Genomic DNA, 13,397 nt, shown 5'->3' with positions numbered 1-13,397 from the left:
CTATATTCTAAATAATTATTTGAAAGGGATCCTTTACAGACAATACGGAAACCTGCTATGATGTATAGTTTGGAGAGGCCAAGCTGGAGGTGGCACAGTTGAAGGTGCTAAAATTTTCATTGGGAGTGACCAGGAAGGTCAGGATTCAAAATGAGTACGTCAGACGGACAGCTCAGGTTGAGGGGTTTGGAGACAGTTAGAGAGGAAGAGAGAGATGGTTTGGACATGTGCAGTGGAGGGATAGTGGATATACATGCAGAGGGTTCATGTGACAGGGGATGATGCTAAAGATAGGATAAAATGAAAACATGATCAGCTGTGGCGACACCTAGAGGGAGCAGCTGAGAGGAGGAAGAAGATTGTAATTAAATGAGTTCAACAACAATAGTAGTAGTATAAGAGCTGTGAACGAAGCAGAAAGAGGTAAAATTGTTAGAGCTGGTTAGCATGAAGTAAATTAACTCACAAAAGTCAATGCCAATAAATAAATAAATAATGTCCTCAAGGTCAGTGGCACTGCTCTTAGATCCACTCTAAGATCAGTTATAAATGTAATAATATCAATTACTGCATTTGGTGCTCTCTAGCCAGGTCACTCTTGAAATATAAGTTTAAACAAAGGATGTAATAAATATAAAAACAGTGGTACTGTCCGCTTCTTACCACCGGTAAACCCCGCCCACAGTGATACAACTCGATGAACTTTATTCAAGCAGTTACACGTATCATATTTGGTTAAATAAAAATGTTCTTTCATACCAAAATCACTCTGTTTTTGGGGTTTTTGTTTTGTGAAGCTTAGCAATATTATTTCTATAATACCTAAAATTACTTACTTTGCACACTCTGGATCTCTAGTGTTTTGTTTCTTTTTTTCATAAAGCATCTAAAATATGTCTTAAGTATTTTAATTTCTAATTTTGTTATTAAATAAAAAATATTTAGAACCAATAAAACATCAAGTTAAAATTTAGAAGGTATGTTTCCAGCAGTCTTCATAGTCCTCTGGTCTGTCATGTATTCACAACTATTAGAGATTGGCTTCTTTCTTCTGGGAAAGACAAATAGGCAAATATGAACCTTAATAAGTTAAAGTTGTGTTTTCTGTCCTAAATAACTCTGTATGTGTGTCTGTGTGTGCACGCATGCAAGTAAGGGAGAGTATTTGTCAGCTTTTAAGGTCATTTAAAACAGCGAAGTTGTTGTTTCAGTTCTCTAAAATGTCAAATAAGTACAGATATCTATTCACTTTGACTTTAAAGCTGCAGAGTTCCTGCAGTACTCTGGCCATTTACTCAGTAAAATATTCATACCTTACATAAAAAGGAAGTCAGTACACATCAGTCTGGCATTCAAAAGTATCATCATTAAGTAAATATCATCAGTAAAATGATATAAAACCTAACAACACTGATCTAGCAGAATTCCCACTATCAGTGTTGTAACTGGGGAACCACGTAGTGAGTACTGAAATCATGTATTGGTGTAAAATTATCCAAACACAGCCACTTAGTCAGATATACCTTTCCCACTTCAACTGCTCTTCCACACAAATATCTGTGCACTTAGATCTGTAGACGACCCGCTGAAGTTCAAAGCGAGAATCACAAAGAGGAAGAAAGTGATTTTGAATGTGGAATAGTTGTTGGTGTCATGCTGGCTGCTTTATTTCAGTATTTCAGAAACTGCTGATCTGCTAGCATTTCCCCACACAATCATCTCCATTTTTCTTTTGGTTGATGAAGGATAAGCTAATAGGAAGGCAACAGTAACTCAAATAACCACCAATTACAACCAAGGAATGCAGAAGAGCACTTCTGAATGCACAACACATGAAACATTGTAGCAGATGGGCTACAGCAACAGAAGACCACACCTGGTGCCACTCCTTATGGGGAAATTCAGTTATCAGCTTGCACAGGCTCAACAAATTGTTGTCCTGGCACACTTTGAGGCCCTTAGTGCCAACTGGGCATTGCTGCTGTGTGATGCCGTCATCTAAATATGGACCAGAGGGACATTCTGATCACACATTAGTTAAATATTTGTTCTAAAGTACAATCAAGTATTTGGGGGATAGTATCCACACATTATTAGTAGTACACTTAATAAAAAAATAATAAATAAAGTTCAGTTCTAGTCTGTATAAAAGGCAAGAGTTCAACTAGATGCAGAGATTTAAAGAGATAAGAATTTGATCCCCCCCCCCAAAAAAAACACCTCAAAACAAGTGAGATGATTCTTCATAAATTACTTAATTTCAGACTTATTCAAACTGAAGTGTTTTCCACATCATAAACATTTAAGTAAATATAATAATATAAAAGGGACAAAGACAGCACAGGAATTTGAGTACTGTTTAATGCAACAACTTCTGAAAAAAAAGAAGAAAAAAAAGAAAAGGAAATGAAACCTTGAGACTGACTGTCTCTTGACAGAGAACCCTATATACTGCTGTAGTATTTAAGATTGTATCATGTTCGGGACTTAGAGTGTCTGACTTCAGCTAAATACAAAACATTCACTCCACTTGTAAGAAATAACTTGTTGGTCTACAGTGAATAAAATACGTTACAGGTAGTTTGGAGGTAATATGGACAGAATTATGGACAAAATTAAAGAAGTCCAGCTACCTTCTTTTCAAGCTCTTAAGTATAAACTGTAGAACATAAAACAACAGACACAATCCTCCATCAGAAAATGATAAAATAGGTGAATTATTATATAGTTACAGTTCAAGATAACTGACCTCTGGTGGCCGTGTGAGTAAGTGCACATGTGCTAGTGTCGCCACCTTTAGTTTTAGATCAAGTTGACCCACGGAAAACACAGAAAAACGAGATTTCTAGCACGTCTTTAACATAATAAAAGTGCAGTTTTACTCACACTAAAGCAGTAGTAGCTGTGGGGTAAAACTAACAAAGCTGTGATGAGATTAAAGTGAGTGGACACGAACTAAAGTTTCCCAGTTGACTGTCAGGTGTGTCTCTGCCTCCTGCCTCTGAATCCAAACCATCCTGCTCCCTCACAATGCAAACCCTGGTATGGCTTTCCAGTATAGCTTACACTGGAAGAATTAGTAAGAAGAAATGGCCAAGGTGATCATGTAGTTAGAGTACTACCTGGTGTGTACAGGTCTGTGCAGTCTTCACTTTGACGATCATTTAATCTAAACACGTAGGGACGAGTTGCAGTCTCTTCCCTTTATATTATGTTTTTTCTGCTCCCTCCTCTGGCTCGGTGTGGGTGCTCTGATGAGCCTTTAGGCTGCTTTCTCTTGTATAGCTCTTTGCACAGGTGAGGCAGGTGTATCTAGAGTTGTGAGCTGTAGCCTTGAGTGCGCTGAGCTGCTCGGGTTGAGCAAAGCTCTCGTCACACTGTATGAACGCATGTGGGTTGTGCTCGAGTTGCCTGTGTGCCCGCAGGGCTAAGACAGAAGGAAATATGAGATCGCAGTCTGCTTCGGGACAGGGAATCTGGAGCTCGGAGGAGGAGCAGCCGTCTGTTGGAGGGTCACTGTATTCTTCGTGGTTGTCCGCTCCCTCTTCTTGTTTTATCCTCTTGCCGTCACCAGTCACCCCTTGAGCTGCATGCTTGGGTTTACGCCCGCGTTTTTTGCCTTGCGGCTTAGCGTCACAGGTTATTTCCCTGGCAAATTTCTCCTGGTGCTGCAGGAGCTCTTCCTCAGTCTGGAAACTCTGATGACATTTGCAGCACTGGAAGGTGTTCAGGTCATCGGCTTGTTCTGGGGGCTGGGGGTGCACCGCAATGCGATGGCTGCGAAGTCGTGACGGGCTGGGGAAGGAAGCACCACAGTCCCTGCAGGGACACCGCCGTTCTTTACACTCGTGTCGTCTGTGTTGGTTCAGCTGCAAGATATGAAACCGTCAGAAATGGTATACTGAAACCTCCAGCACAGAAAAGAAGCTTTAAAATGCCTGCCATGTCCTCACCTCGGTGAAGGTAAAGAAGCTTTTCTGGCAGTAAGAGCAGACGAAGGCCTTCTCCTCTGTGCTGTGGGTGGCCTGATGCTGGCTGAGCTCCTCGGAAGAGGAGAAGAACTTCTCACATTTGTAGCATGTGAAGACAGTGTTACTCTGAATAATCAGAAGAAATATATGTTTGATTGTTTGTTTTAATTCATTCTGTAAAAATTCACATTAACGAATTTAATCAGCAACAATGTGAATTTCCAGAAAGTTGATTTTGTTCAACTTGATGCAATGTTTCATCTCATCACAGTTGCACAATGATTGAAACTTGGACCACTGACTAACACCAGGCCATGAGCTCAGTTTCGAGACTGCTAATACTGAAATTTCTATGACCACTGATGACCATGAGTGCTAATCCCACTCATGGTCTCACTGTAATATGGTGAAATGTACTTTAAGGCCCCCTCTTCGGTTTAGAGATGGCTGTTCCCTTCTAACATAATTGCCCTCCTTGACTCCCTGCTCAAACCACATGAATACATCCTCATCAGTGGAAAAGTGGCCACCGGCCTGTAGTTTTAAACATACTGCATATTCTTGGCCTGGACTCTCTCGTAGGTCTGCTGTGCTGTGCCATCCACTTAGCCAGAGGGTTGTTCGGTTTCCTCAACAGCAATCCTCTTGGCATATAAACACGTTCACTATGTTACTCCATTTGTTTGTCTGTATGGGCTGGTTCATGGTACACATTGACTTTCAAATGTCCCTCATTTGCATATTAACGATCATGAAACTGAGCTCATGGTTCATTATTAGTCAGTGGTGCTACTTTCAGTCGTTATGCAACCAAACTGTTTATAAAGTCGGGAAAACCTGCAGTCAGCTGAGCCTGAAGAAGTCACTGTGATGATGAACAGAATCAACTTTCTGGATTATTAGGCAATCATCAAGAAAACAGCGTGGGTTGTTCTTCATCAGTCAAATATATATTGTCAGAATTGAACAGTTCCAGCGTTTCAGATACATAGACTGTATATAAAAGATGTAATCCTCTGGCATATGAAGCTTTGAGCAGAGGGTGGTATATGTAGCCTTGTTGTGAAGCCAAGTGACACTACACATTCATAGGGTATAGAAGAGCTGACCTGAAGCCTGCCCTGTTTTCATTTAATTTCTAACTCTTAGAAGAACCATAGTTTACAGCGTGAACATTATCTTGTAAACTAGCTATTGAGAACTTAAACTCCGGAGAAATGCAGTTACTAAAGTCACAAATCATGTTAGAAGTACAGCTGCTTTCTCTTTTGGACCTCTATACAATCTTTCTGTAACCAGAAGAATCTCCCCCTGCTGGCCACTGAAAAGAGTGCAGGTTTGAGGCACTTTTGCTTTAGCTTCAAGCCTTGATTATAATCCATTGCAGACGTGTAGTAGTTTTTGCATTGTAATGTAAATTCTCACAACGATCACAAAAACAGGGAGGCATGCTGATATTGACGTGGACTGTCATGCTCCCCGTGTGATGACGAAATACACTTCAGTCGGACCCCAGTGGATTCGTGGACGCAGTATAATCAAGGCTTCACTTTTCGTACCTGAACACATTTTCCATCATTTATCTACAGTCTATGCTCAGACTTGCTGCTTTTGTTTTCTATATCAAAATGATTATTTTTTTTATTAATGCATAATAAATTCAAAGATTAATAAATAATCCTGGAGAGTAAAACATTACTCATCATGCATGAACTGCTGGACGTGTTTAGCCTGTTTTTCCCACCTGCTGCAGTTGCTGCTTGTATTGGTCCCGATGACTCTTCCTCATGTGTCTCTCCTTAGCTTTGGAGTTACAGAAGGTGATAAAGCACTGGAAGCACTGCAGACTCTCATGCTGATCTGCGTCACAGTGAGAAGAGTTGTTCAGTAACGGTGGACTTATCATCAAAACATGTCAGCTGTTAATGTTGCTGTGACTGTGGCGGTTGGAAAGAGGAGTCACATTAATGTAAAATGTCATCTTACAGGGGGCGACCAGTGGCTCAGGCTTCATCTCCGCAGAGGTTGACCTAATGTCGTTTCCGACAACTACCTGCTCGATCTTCATCATTTCCATGCTTTCACACAGCACCCAGCCGCGTAAAGCTGCAACATGAGAGACATGTGACTCAGAACTGCAAACCTCAACCAGCTACAAGAAACTGCAATAAATAATAATAATAAAAAAGAAAACAAACCCCCCACTGAGTTAACAAGATGTTTCAGGGAAGAGGGGGGGTCCTATATAATTCAAATCGGCTAGTATAAATAAAAGCAGCTCACGTTAGGCCTGAGCTAACTATTTAACAGAAGGATGGAGGTGAGGGATGCTGAGCTGCAACTAAAAGCGACATGATTCCACTGATATATTCAACCGGCACTATATTTTTATTATGTAGCCTTCCGCCTCCTGTGACGCTGCGCTTTTTCACTTTAAACATGCATTTAATGAGCAAGCAGAGGTTCATAAACAATTTAAAAACGCCTTTTTACCGTTCAAAGAATCCACTGGGCGAAACGAAGCGGCAGAGCAAAACGTGCCAAAGTCACGTGACACGAGACCGTCCGCTATCGCGAGATTGTGAACACCTTTTTCTCAAATGCTGGTTTCTCCGCCTATCTACTGAAGGTGTTCTATTATTAATTACTATCATTATCATACATTTTTAAAGATAGTTTCAACATACATCCGTAACGATGATGAATAGCATGAAAACGAACAGGAATCGTGGCGTCCTTGCAGTGCACCATGTTTATGGTTCAAATGATTTAACCAATCAACCAATCACAACGCAGCACCAGGCTGCAATTAAGAGAATCGATGAATGAAAATTACACATATTTAAACCTGAGACTACTGATCCTAAAATATATTAAAATGTTAGCTGTACCTCTTGTTCACACTGAACTTATAAAAACTAGGTTCAAATACTTTTACTGTATGTAAATACGACTTAAAACACTTAAAAAATGTTGGTCTCAATGAGACTACCTGTTTAAATAACAGACTCAGTAATAAAAATGGATAATAATAATAACAATAAAGACTTCAGGTAATTATTGTAATTAATAAGATCTTATTTCCCTACAAGTAAAAACACAAGACATTGAAAACAAGAAAAAAAGAACCACAACAAAAAGAAGTCTTTATTAAAGTATCATAGAACTTTATTGGTAATATTGTTTCACAAGGCAGACACATCAATGCAACGCTTGATGAAGAGTTGATAAGACGGCACCTTCTCTTTTCTTTAAATAATCTGTGAAAGACAAGCACAGGGTTCTGGGCGAAGAAAAATTAGATCAAGGACTCGAAGAAGCCGTTCAAACCCTTGCCTGCTTCTGCTGCTGGAATTCAGCAATTCGGCTTTCCATGACAGGCCTGAAGTGCCTGATCAATCCCTGGGAACACAGATAAGAGAAGAGAGGGGTGTTGATCAGTTATCCTGCTGGACTTAAGGCAGAAAACAAACGGGGAGCTTTACAATTGTGAAGAGTGTTACGCAAACCCCTTGGCAACCTCTGGTCGCCATGGGGTTTCTACACATGGGTGAACACATGGGTTAAAAACACCTATGAGTGTAATGCTGTATTCTTCAATCTGTAACATTATAGTCCTTGCATTAGGTACACGTCACACACAGTAAGTGTACCTAATGCATTTTGAAGTATTGGCTGAGTTTCCCATTAATAGTTCCATGAAGACGTGAGATGCATTTACCTGCACAGGCCACGCCGCACCGTCGCCCAGCGCACAGATACTGTGCCCCTCGATCTGCTTGCTGATCTCCCAAATCATGTCTATCTCTGCTGAACGTGCATCACCACGCGCAAAACGCCACATCATCTTATTCATCCAGTCCACTCCTGCAGAAAAACACAAGAAAAAACTCACACGTTTTAATTTAATGAAGGTGGTGGATAAACATTAAGGTGTGCAGAACTGAACTGTAGAAGCATTTACCCTCTCTGCACGGTGTGCACTGGCCACAGCTCTCATGCTTGTAGAATTCAATCAGACGGGCAATGGCTCTAATAATGTCAGTCTGCAAAAGTAAAACCCATCCACCAGTTTAACAGCAGTTTTCTGCATTTCTTATTTCACCAAATATACTATAGACTAGACAAATTTACCGATTTGTCCATGACGATGAGAGCAGCAGTGCCCAGCCCAGTCTGCGCCTGAATAAGGCCATCAAAGTCCATCAGCACATCTTCACACACGCTCTTGGGGATGAGGGGTGTTGAGGACCCACCGGGAATTACAGCCAGCAGGTTATCCCAGCCGCCACGCACCCCACCTACCAGACAGATGTTTGTTCCAATTAAGTTAAAAAAAAGAAAAAAGAAGAAGAAGCACTTAGGGCTGTGCTTAAGCTAAGCTGTCTTAATCTTTTCAGTCCATGACCCCCTTCACACAGGGAGACTTCCACTACTTCCTTTTTTTTTTTTTTTTTTTTAAATCCTATCAGGCAAAAGTGATGTGATTTTTACATTTTTAGTGCATTATGTACCTGCATGTCTCTCAATGAGCTCTTTCAGAGGAATAGACATCTCCTCTTCTACTGTGCAGGGGTGGTTGACATGCCCAGAGATGTTGAACAGCTTTGTGCCCGAGTTTCTCTCCCTGCCAAAGGTGACAAACCACGAGCCTCCACGACGACAGATGGTGGGTGCCACAGCTACAGTCTCCACGTTGGCGACAGTTGTTGGGCATCCAAACACACCTTCAAACACATAAGAGGGAGTGGTGCTGACATTTAAGACGTGCTTTTATTTTAGCAAGAATAATGAGGGCCCAGCAGAAGAAGCAGCAGTGACGAAAATGTAATTAATATAGAAACTTTTTCATTCTAACGCCGACTCTGAAGGCAGGAACTCACCGACATCTGCAGGGAAGGGGGGCTTCAGACGGGGCTTCCCCTGCTTTCCTTCCAAGGACTCGATAAGAGCGGTCTCCTCTCCACAGATGTAGGCTCCGGCACCACGCATCACAAACACATCAAAGTCATAACCAGAGCCACAGGCGTTCTTTCCAATTAGCCCAGCAGCGTAGGCTTCATTGATGGCCACCTAAGAGCCAGGAGAGAGAATATGAGGCTTAATCTGTATGAATTACAATGAACATGAGTTGGACGGAGGTGCAGCTACTTTTGTGTCTGAATCACCTCCACCTAAAAGAGATTAGTTGTAGATCAGATTTTTTTTAAAATTTAGTCACATTACTGACTTTAATATAATCTGAAAGTATGCAGCTTATTACCAGTATCCAATATAACATTTAAAAAACAAACAAATAAACACTTACTTTCCCCTTCCCAGGCCTTGAAAAATAAGACTAATTTAATTACGGTACTTTAAACATGGCTGAAGGGCAGTATAATAAATAATAATGGGTTATAATAATATTATATTATAAGCCCATTTTTTTAAAATCAGATTTCACACTTTATATTAATATTTTAAATCTGGAAAGAAAATTAATCCATAAAGCCTCAGAATGAAATGTGCTGGAGCCTGCTGGTGTCATTGCTAGAAGCAGACAGGATAGCTCCTGTCGACCTGCAAAAAGTTTATATTAATCAGCCAAATTTATGGATCCAGGGAAGACTAGCTAGCACACAGGTAGCTTTCATGATAGCAGTTCAAAAGGTTTATTTATTTGTTTAAGCCTGACAAGCAGAAGGTCTGGAAAAAGATTGTGACTATTTTTTTAACTTGCATAAAATTTTTGAAAGAAAAAAAAATAAATTAGAATTTAGCTGAAAATTAGTTAAGTCCGACCAGTACAGAACGGACATATATATGTACACACACACACACACACACACACACAGCACTGGTCAGCCTCAACTACAAACAAAATATTTGAAATAAACAAAACTAGTTTTAAATATGGTCACTGTTATACCAGTTGAGAAACTGATTTATGATTTGCACCAGATTTTTTTCCTCTTTGTTTTGTTGCTGTGCTCCATCGCTTATGTATATTTGTTATAATAATGTTCTTCACTGGTATGAAAATGTTTGCAGTGATATTCCGAAACTGTATCAGTTGTGGACCATGTTTTACAATCATTTGTAATTATGCTAAAAGCTTAAAAAGATGAGCTCAATTTTAACCCGGGTCCTTCAGACATGCATCGACTACAGTAATGCTAAAGTGTTTTGTTTTGATCTCTTTGCATTTTCTCCATAAACTGAAGATGATAGTGAGGTGTATGATCATTTTTAAAGACTTGATCTCAGTTGTCTCTATCCATCTCTACCTGCAGGTTGGAGGACTCATTGTAGAACTCTCCTCTGATGTAGATGTAAGCAGCACGGGCTCCCATGGCCCTCCCAGCGATCAGGCAGCCTTCGACCAGCTTGTGTGGGTCATTCCTCATGATCTCCCTGTCCTTACAGGTGCCCGGTTCTCCCTCATCTGCATTCACCACCAGATACTTTGGGCTAACGTACAAAAATAGAAGCAAGTCGGTATAATAAACATTACTGTCAAAGTAGTGGAGTTTATCTTGCACAAAGGCTGCACAACACATGGCAATTTCTGACTTTTGCTAACATTAAGAGGTGATAATTGGCTGACAGAAAAAACAAAATGAATCAAAATAAATCTGCTCTGTTTTATGAAAACTATGATAAACATCAAACTGGTTGAACTATAAGAACGCCAGAAGCATTCCTTTTAAAAAATGAGTGTTGTAAGTGCTTGTATTTGCTAAAAAATGTACTTATGAGTTTATTATTGCTCCAAATGTAGTTACGTTTTTGTAAAAATGTTACAACTTAGCACTAAAATTGCAAAATGATATCTGTGTCCTCACTGACCGGCCATCACTGGGCTTGTTCATGAAGCTCCACTTCATGCCAGTAGGGAAGCCAGCTCCACCTCTCCCACGCAGGCCAGAAACTTTGATCTCATTGAGAATCCAGTCGACTCCCTTCAAAAGAATCTCCTTAGTTTTGTACCAGTCGCCACGCTTCAAAGCCCCATTCAGCCTGTGGCACAAATACGAGAAGGTCACAACTGTTTTTTTTTTTTTGCTAAACCTCTCACCTTGCATCAAATTCACAAGAGAACAACACGGAGGTGTTACCTCCATTCATGTCGGCCATAAAGGTTGGTGAAGATTCTGTCCTGATCTGCCAGCGGTCCAAATTTAGTTTTCTTAGGAGCACTCTGCCAGAAAAGCAAAGAAAAAACAAAAACAAACTGTTACTACAGTTGTAAGGATTTAATTTGTTTTATACTGGTTTTAACAACATGGGTCATACCTGTGCTGTGCTGTTGTATCGTGTGATAGCACTCACGCCACCCTGACTGATAGCAGCTGGGGCACGGGCCACCCCGCTCACCACAGTTCGAGAAAAGGACAGCATCCTTTCTGCATGAAAAATAGAAAAAACAAGACTGAGCCGGAATCATTTTCATTTTCAAACACTAATAAAAGAAAGCACCTGCACAGGTACAGAGAGCTGCTGTTTAACCTGCTGTGACATTGAAAAAAACAAAACCAAGAGCTGATGTGACGACGCCTGTATCCACATTTTACACAGTGAGTGGTCATAATGGGGGCAGCTGTGGCTCAGGGGGTAGAGGTATTCCAGTCTGCATACCGAAGTAACTCTGAGCAAGATACTGAACCCTGAGTTTCCCCCAATAAAGAAATCGAAGTGTGAGTGTGTCCAAAAAGGCGGACAAGGCACTTCCTTTTAGAACAAACACTTGTGTGAATGACACTTGTAGTAAAAAGCACCTTGAGTGGTGAACTTCCAGTCTACTACCAGTCCATGCTGAGCAGAGTAAAGCTGTCTGTACTAGTTTGTGAAATACGCTGCTGTAAATGTAAAAAACAATGAGTTTCCCTTTCTGTCACAGATGTATACACATACACACACACACACGATATTTACTGACATATCAGTACCAATATCTTTTGTACTGTTGGTCGGGTGTAACTCAGTTTCACTGCATCAACAACTTCATAACACTATCTTCTGATCATCATAATTTGCTATTTAATGGCCCTCTCAGCTAAAAACAAATCACGGACTAAAAACAGCTCAGCCGGAGTTTTATAAAATAAATGCCAAACACAGAGCACCGAAACGAGAGCTGACATTTCATTTCAACACCATAAATTTAGATTAGCTGTCAGTTTTAGCATGATGTATTTCTTACAGAGGTCCAGTGCTAACTCTTTTGTGATGTTATGTCAGAGCTAACCGAGTTAAGTAACGAAGGTGAAGGCGACTGCCAGCCATGTTATCAAACCTAACACTGCAGCTGGGCTATTATCTCATACAGTCGCTAAAAGGGCGAGTGATTACTGGACAAAACTGATCAGGTCTGCCTCGCTTCAGTGTGATGACAGGAGTACACACCGCTGACCTCCATACTCAGATAGCCACCGCTAGCCTAGCGCTAAGCTAAACTGGCTAGCGGTTAACCTTGTAATGTCAGAATAAAAACAGCTGGTTCACTGTGCAACGTGCAGATATCACATTAAAAATAAGTAAATGTGCGTTAAAAAGCTGAACTCATATCAGCCACAAACGTGCTGAGGTAAGGCAGCAGACAGTCAATCCTCCTTACCTTTCCTCTGCGTCCCGAGTTTATGAAATAAAGTGAGACAGGAAGCAGAGCGCACGGCCCGGATACGATAATGCGGAGGGTTATTTAAAACACACTCTCATAATGCCAGAGAACTACAAAGTTATGCACGTATTTTATTTTATGTTCATTGTTCACAAATTAGGCTTTTATATTGCATTTTAAACCCTCTCAAAATAACCAGCTGTAATATATTCTTATATTTACCGAGCTTGCTTGTTTTCCCACATTTGATAAAAAACCATTTTATACTGTTGAATTTGAAGTTTTACTTTATAAAGCGACTTTTATTATATTCTGCTTTTTACACAGAGTCTATTTAATTTATGTAACCTCTATTTAACCTATGTTGAGATATTAAGGTTTTTATAAAATGAACTGTTCTATTTTATTTATTTATATTATTTAATTTACTTTATTATTAATTATTATATTTAAATCGCTCTCTCTTCCTCTCTCTTTTCAGTTTTGACCATATGGTAATTTTTATTGAGCTAATCTAGTCATTACAGATATTATGTTATTTTGGATGTTTTACACCTTTTGGGATAATAATAATAATAATATTTGGGATAATTTTATTTTATTATAAAAACTATGGTAACCTTATAATCATGGCAATTTATTAAATGTCGTTATATCTGATACTATTTATCATAATAATTATTTATTGTTTGTTAAACAATGTAGCAATATGGTACTGTAGTATTATGAAGCCACAAAGTATATAGGAAATAAGAAAACATCTTATTTCTAATAACAGGATCTTGTAATACACAGTCAGAACATGCTTATACCACCATAATTAT

General features: G+C 39.8%; 2 protein-coding genes across 3 annotated transcripts; both read right to left on the bottom strand.

Moving 5' to 3' along the window:
* Positions 1–2,343: 2,343 nt before the first annotated feature.
* On the bottom strand, positions 2,344–6,624 carry LOC100712486 (oocyte zinc finger protein XlCOF6). Of its 2 annotated transcripts, none has more exons than XM_005457257.3 (5): positions 6,465–6,624; positions 5,958–6,077; positions 5,716–5,831; positions 3,954–4,097; positions 2,344–3,869 (listed from the first exon to the last, which is right to left on the bottom strand). In XM_005457257.3, the coding sequence occupies exons 2-5, from the start codon at positions 6,046–6,048 to the stop codon at positions 3,210–3,212; spliced, it is 1,011 nt and encodes a 336-aa protein (XP_005457314.1). In that variant the 5' UTR covers positions 6,049–6,077; positions 6,465–6,624; the 3' UTR covers positions 2,344–3,209. The 2 variants fall into 2 exon arrangements, with proteins under 2 accessions (XP_005457314.1, XP_019205837.1); XM_019350292.2 differs by having other exon boundaries at positions 6,457–6,554.
* A 493-nt stretch (positions 6,625–7,117) lies between these two features.
* Positions 7,118–12,641, bottom strand: ndufv1 (NADH:ubiquinone oxidoreductase core subunit V1). The gene is made up of 11 exons (XM_003452454.4): positions 12,571–12,641; positions 11,250–11,359; positions 11,072–11,154; positions 10,803–10,973; positions 10,241–10,424; positions 8,855–9,044; positions 8,486–8,698; positions 8,106–8,272; positions 7,936–8,017; positions 7,693–7,838; positions 7,118–7,373 (listed from the first exon to the last, which is right to left on the bottom strand). The coding sequence occupies exons 2-11, from the start codon at positions 11,352–11,354 to the stop codon at positions 7,296–7,298; spliced, it is 1,419 nt and encodes a 472-aa protein (XP_003452502.1). The 5' UTR covers positions 11,355–11,359; positions 12,571–12,641; the 3' UTR covers positions 7,118–7,295.
* Positions 12,642–13,397: the final 756 nt, after the last annotated feature.

Source organism: Oreochromis niloticus, linkage group LG22 (assembly GCF_001858045.2).
Source record: "Oreochromis niloticus isolate F11D_XX linkage group LG22, O_niloticus_UMD_NMBU, whole genome shotgun sequence".
Lineage (NCBI taxonomy): Eukaryota > Metazoa > Chordata > Actinopteri > Cichliformes > Cichlidae > Oreochromis > Oreochromis niloticus.
The sequence above is the reverse complement of the archived record's forward strand: the minus strand, read 5'-3'. Positions and strand labels throughout refer to the sequence as shown.

Excerpts from the sequence above, each read along its gene's own strand:
- LOC100712486 (XM_005457257.3), bottom strand. The coding sequence starts at position 6,048 with ATGGAAATGATGAAGATCGAGCAGGTAGTTGTCGGAAACGACATTAGG. Across the intron at positions 5,832-5,957 it reads TGAGCCACTGGTCGCCCCCT|ATCAGCATGAGAGTCTGCAG; the intron begins GTAAGATGACAT and ends ACTGTGACGCAG. Across the intron at positions 4,098-5,715 it reads ACAAGCAGCAACTGCAGCAG|AGTAACACTGTCTTCACATG; the intron begins GTGGGAAAAACA and ends CTGATTATTCAG.
- ndufv1 (XM_003452454.4), bottom strand. The coding sequence starts at position 11,354 with ATGCTGTCCTTTTCTCGAACTGTGGTGAGCGGGGTGGCCCGTGCCCCA. Across the intron at positions 10,425-10,802 it reads AACAAGCCCAGTGATGGCCG|CCCAAAGTATCTGGTGGTGA; the intron begins GTCAGTGAGGAC and ends TTTGTACGTTAG. Across the intron at positions 8,273-8,485 it reads GCTCATTGAGAGACATGCAG|GTGGGGTGCGTGGCGGCTGG; the intron begins GTACATAATGCA and ends TCTGTCTGGTAG.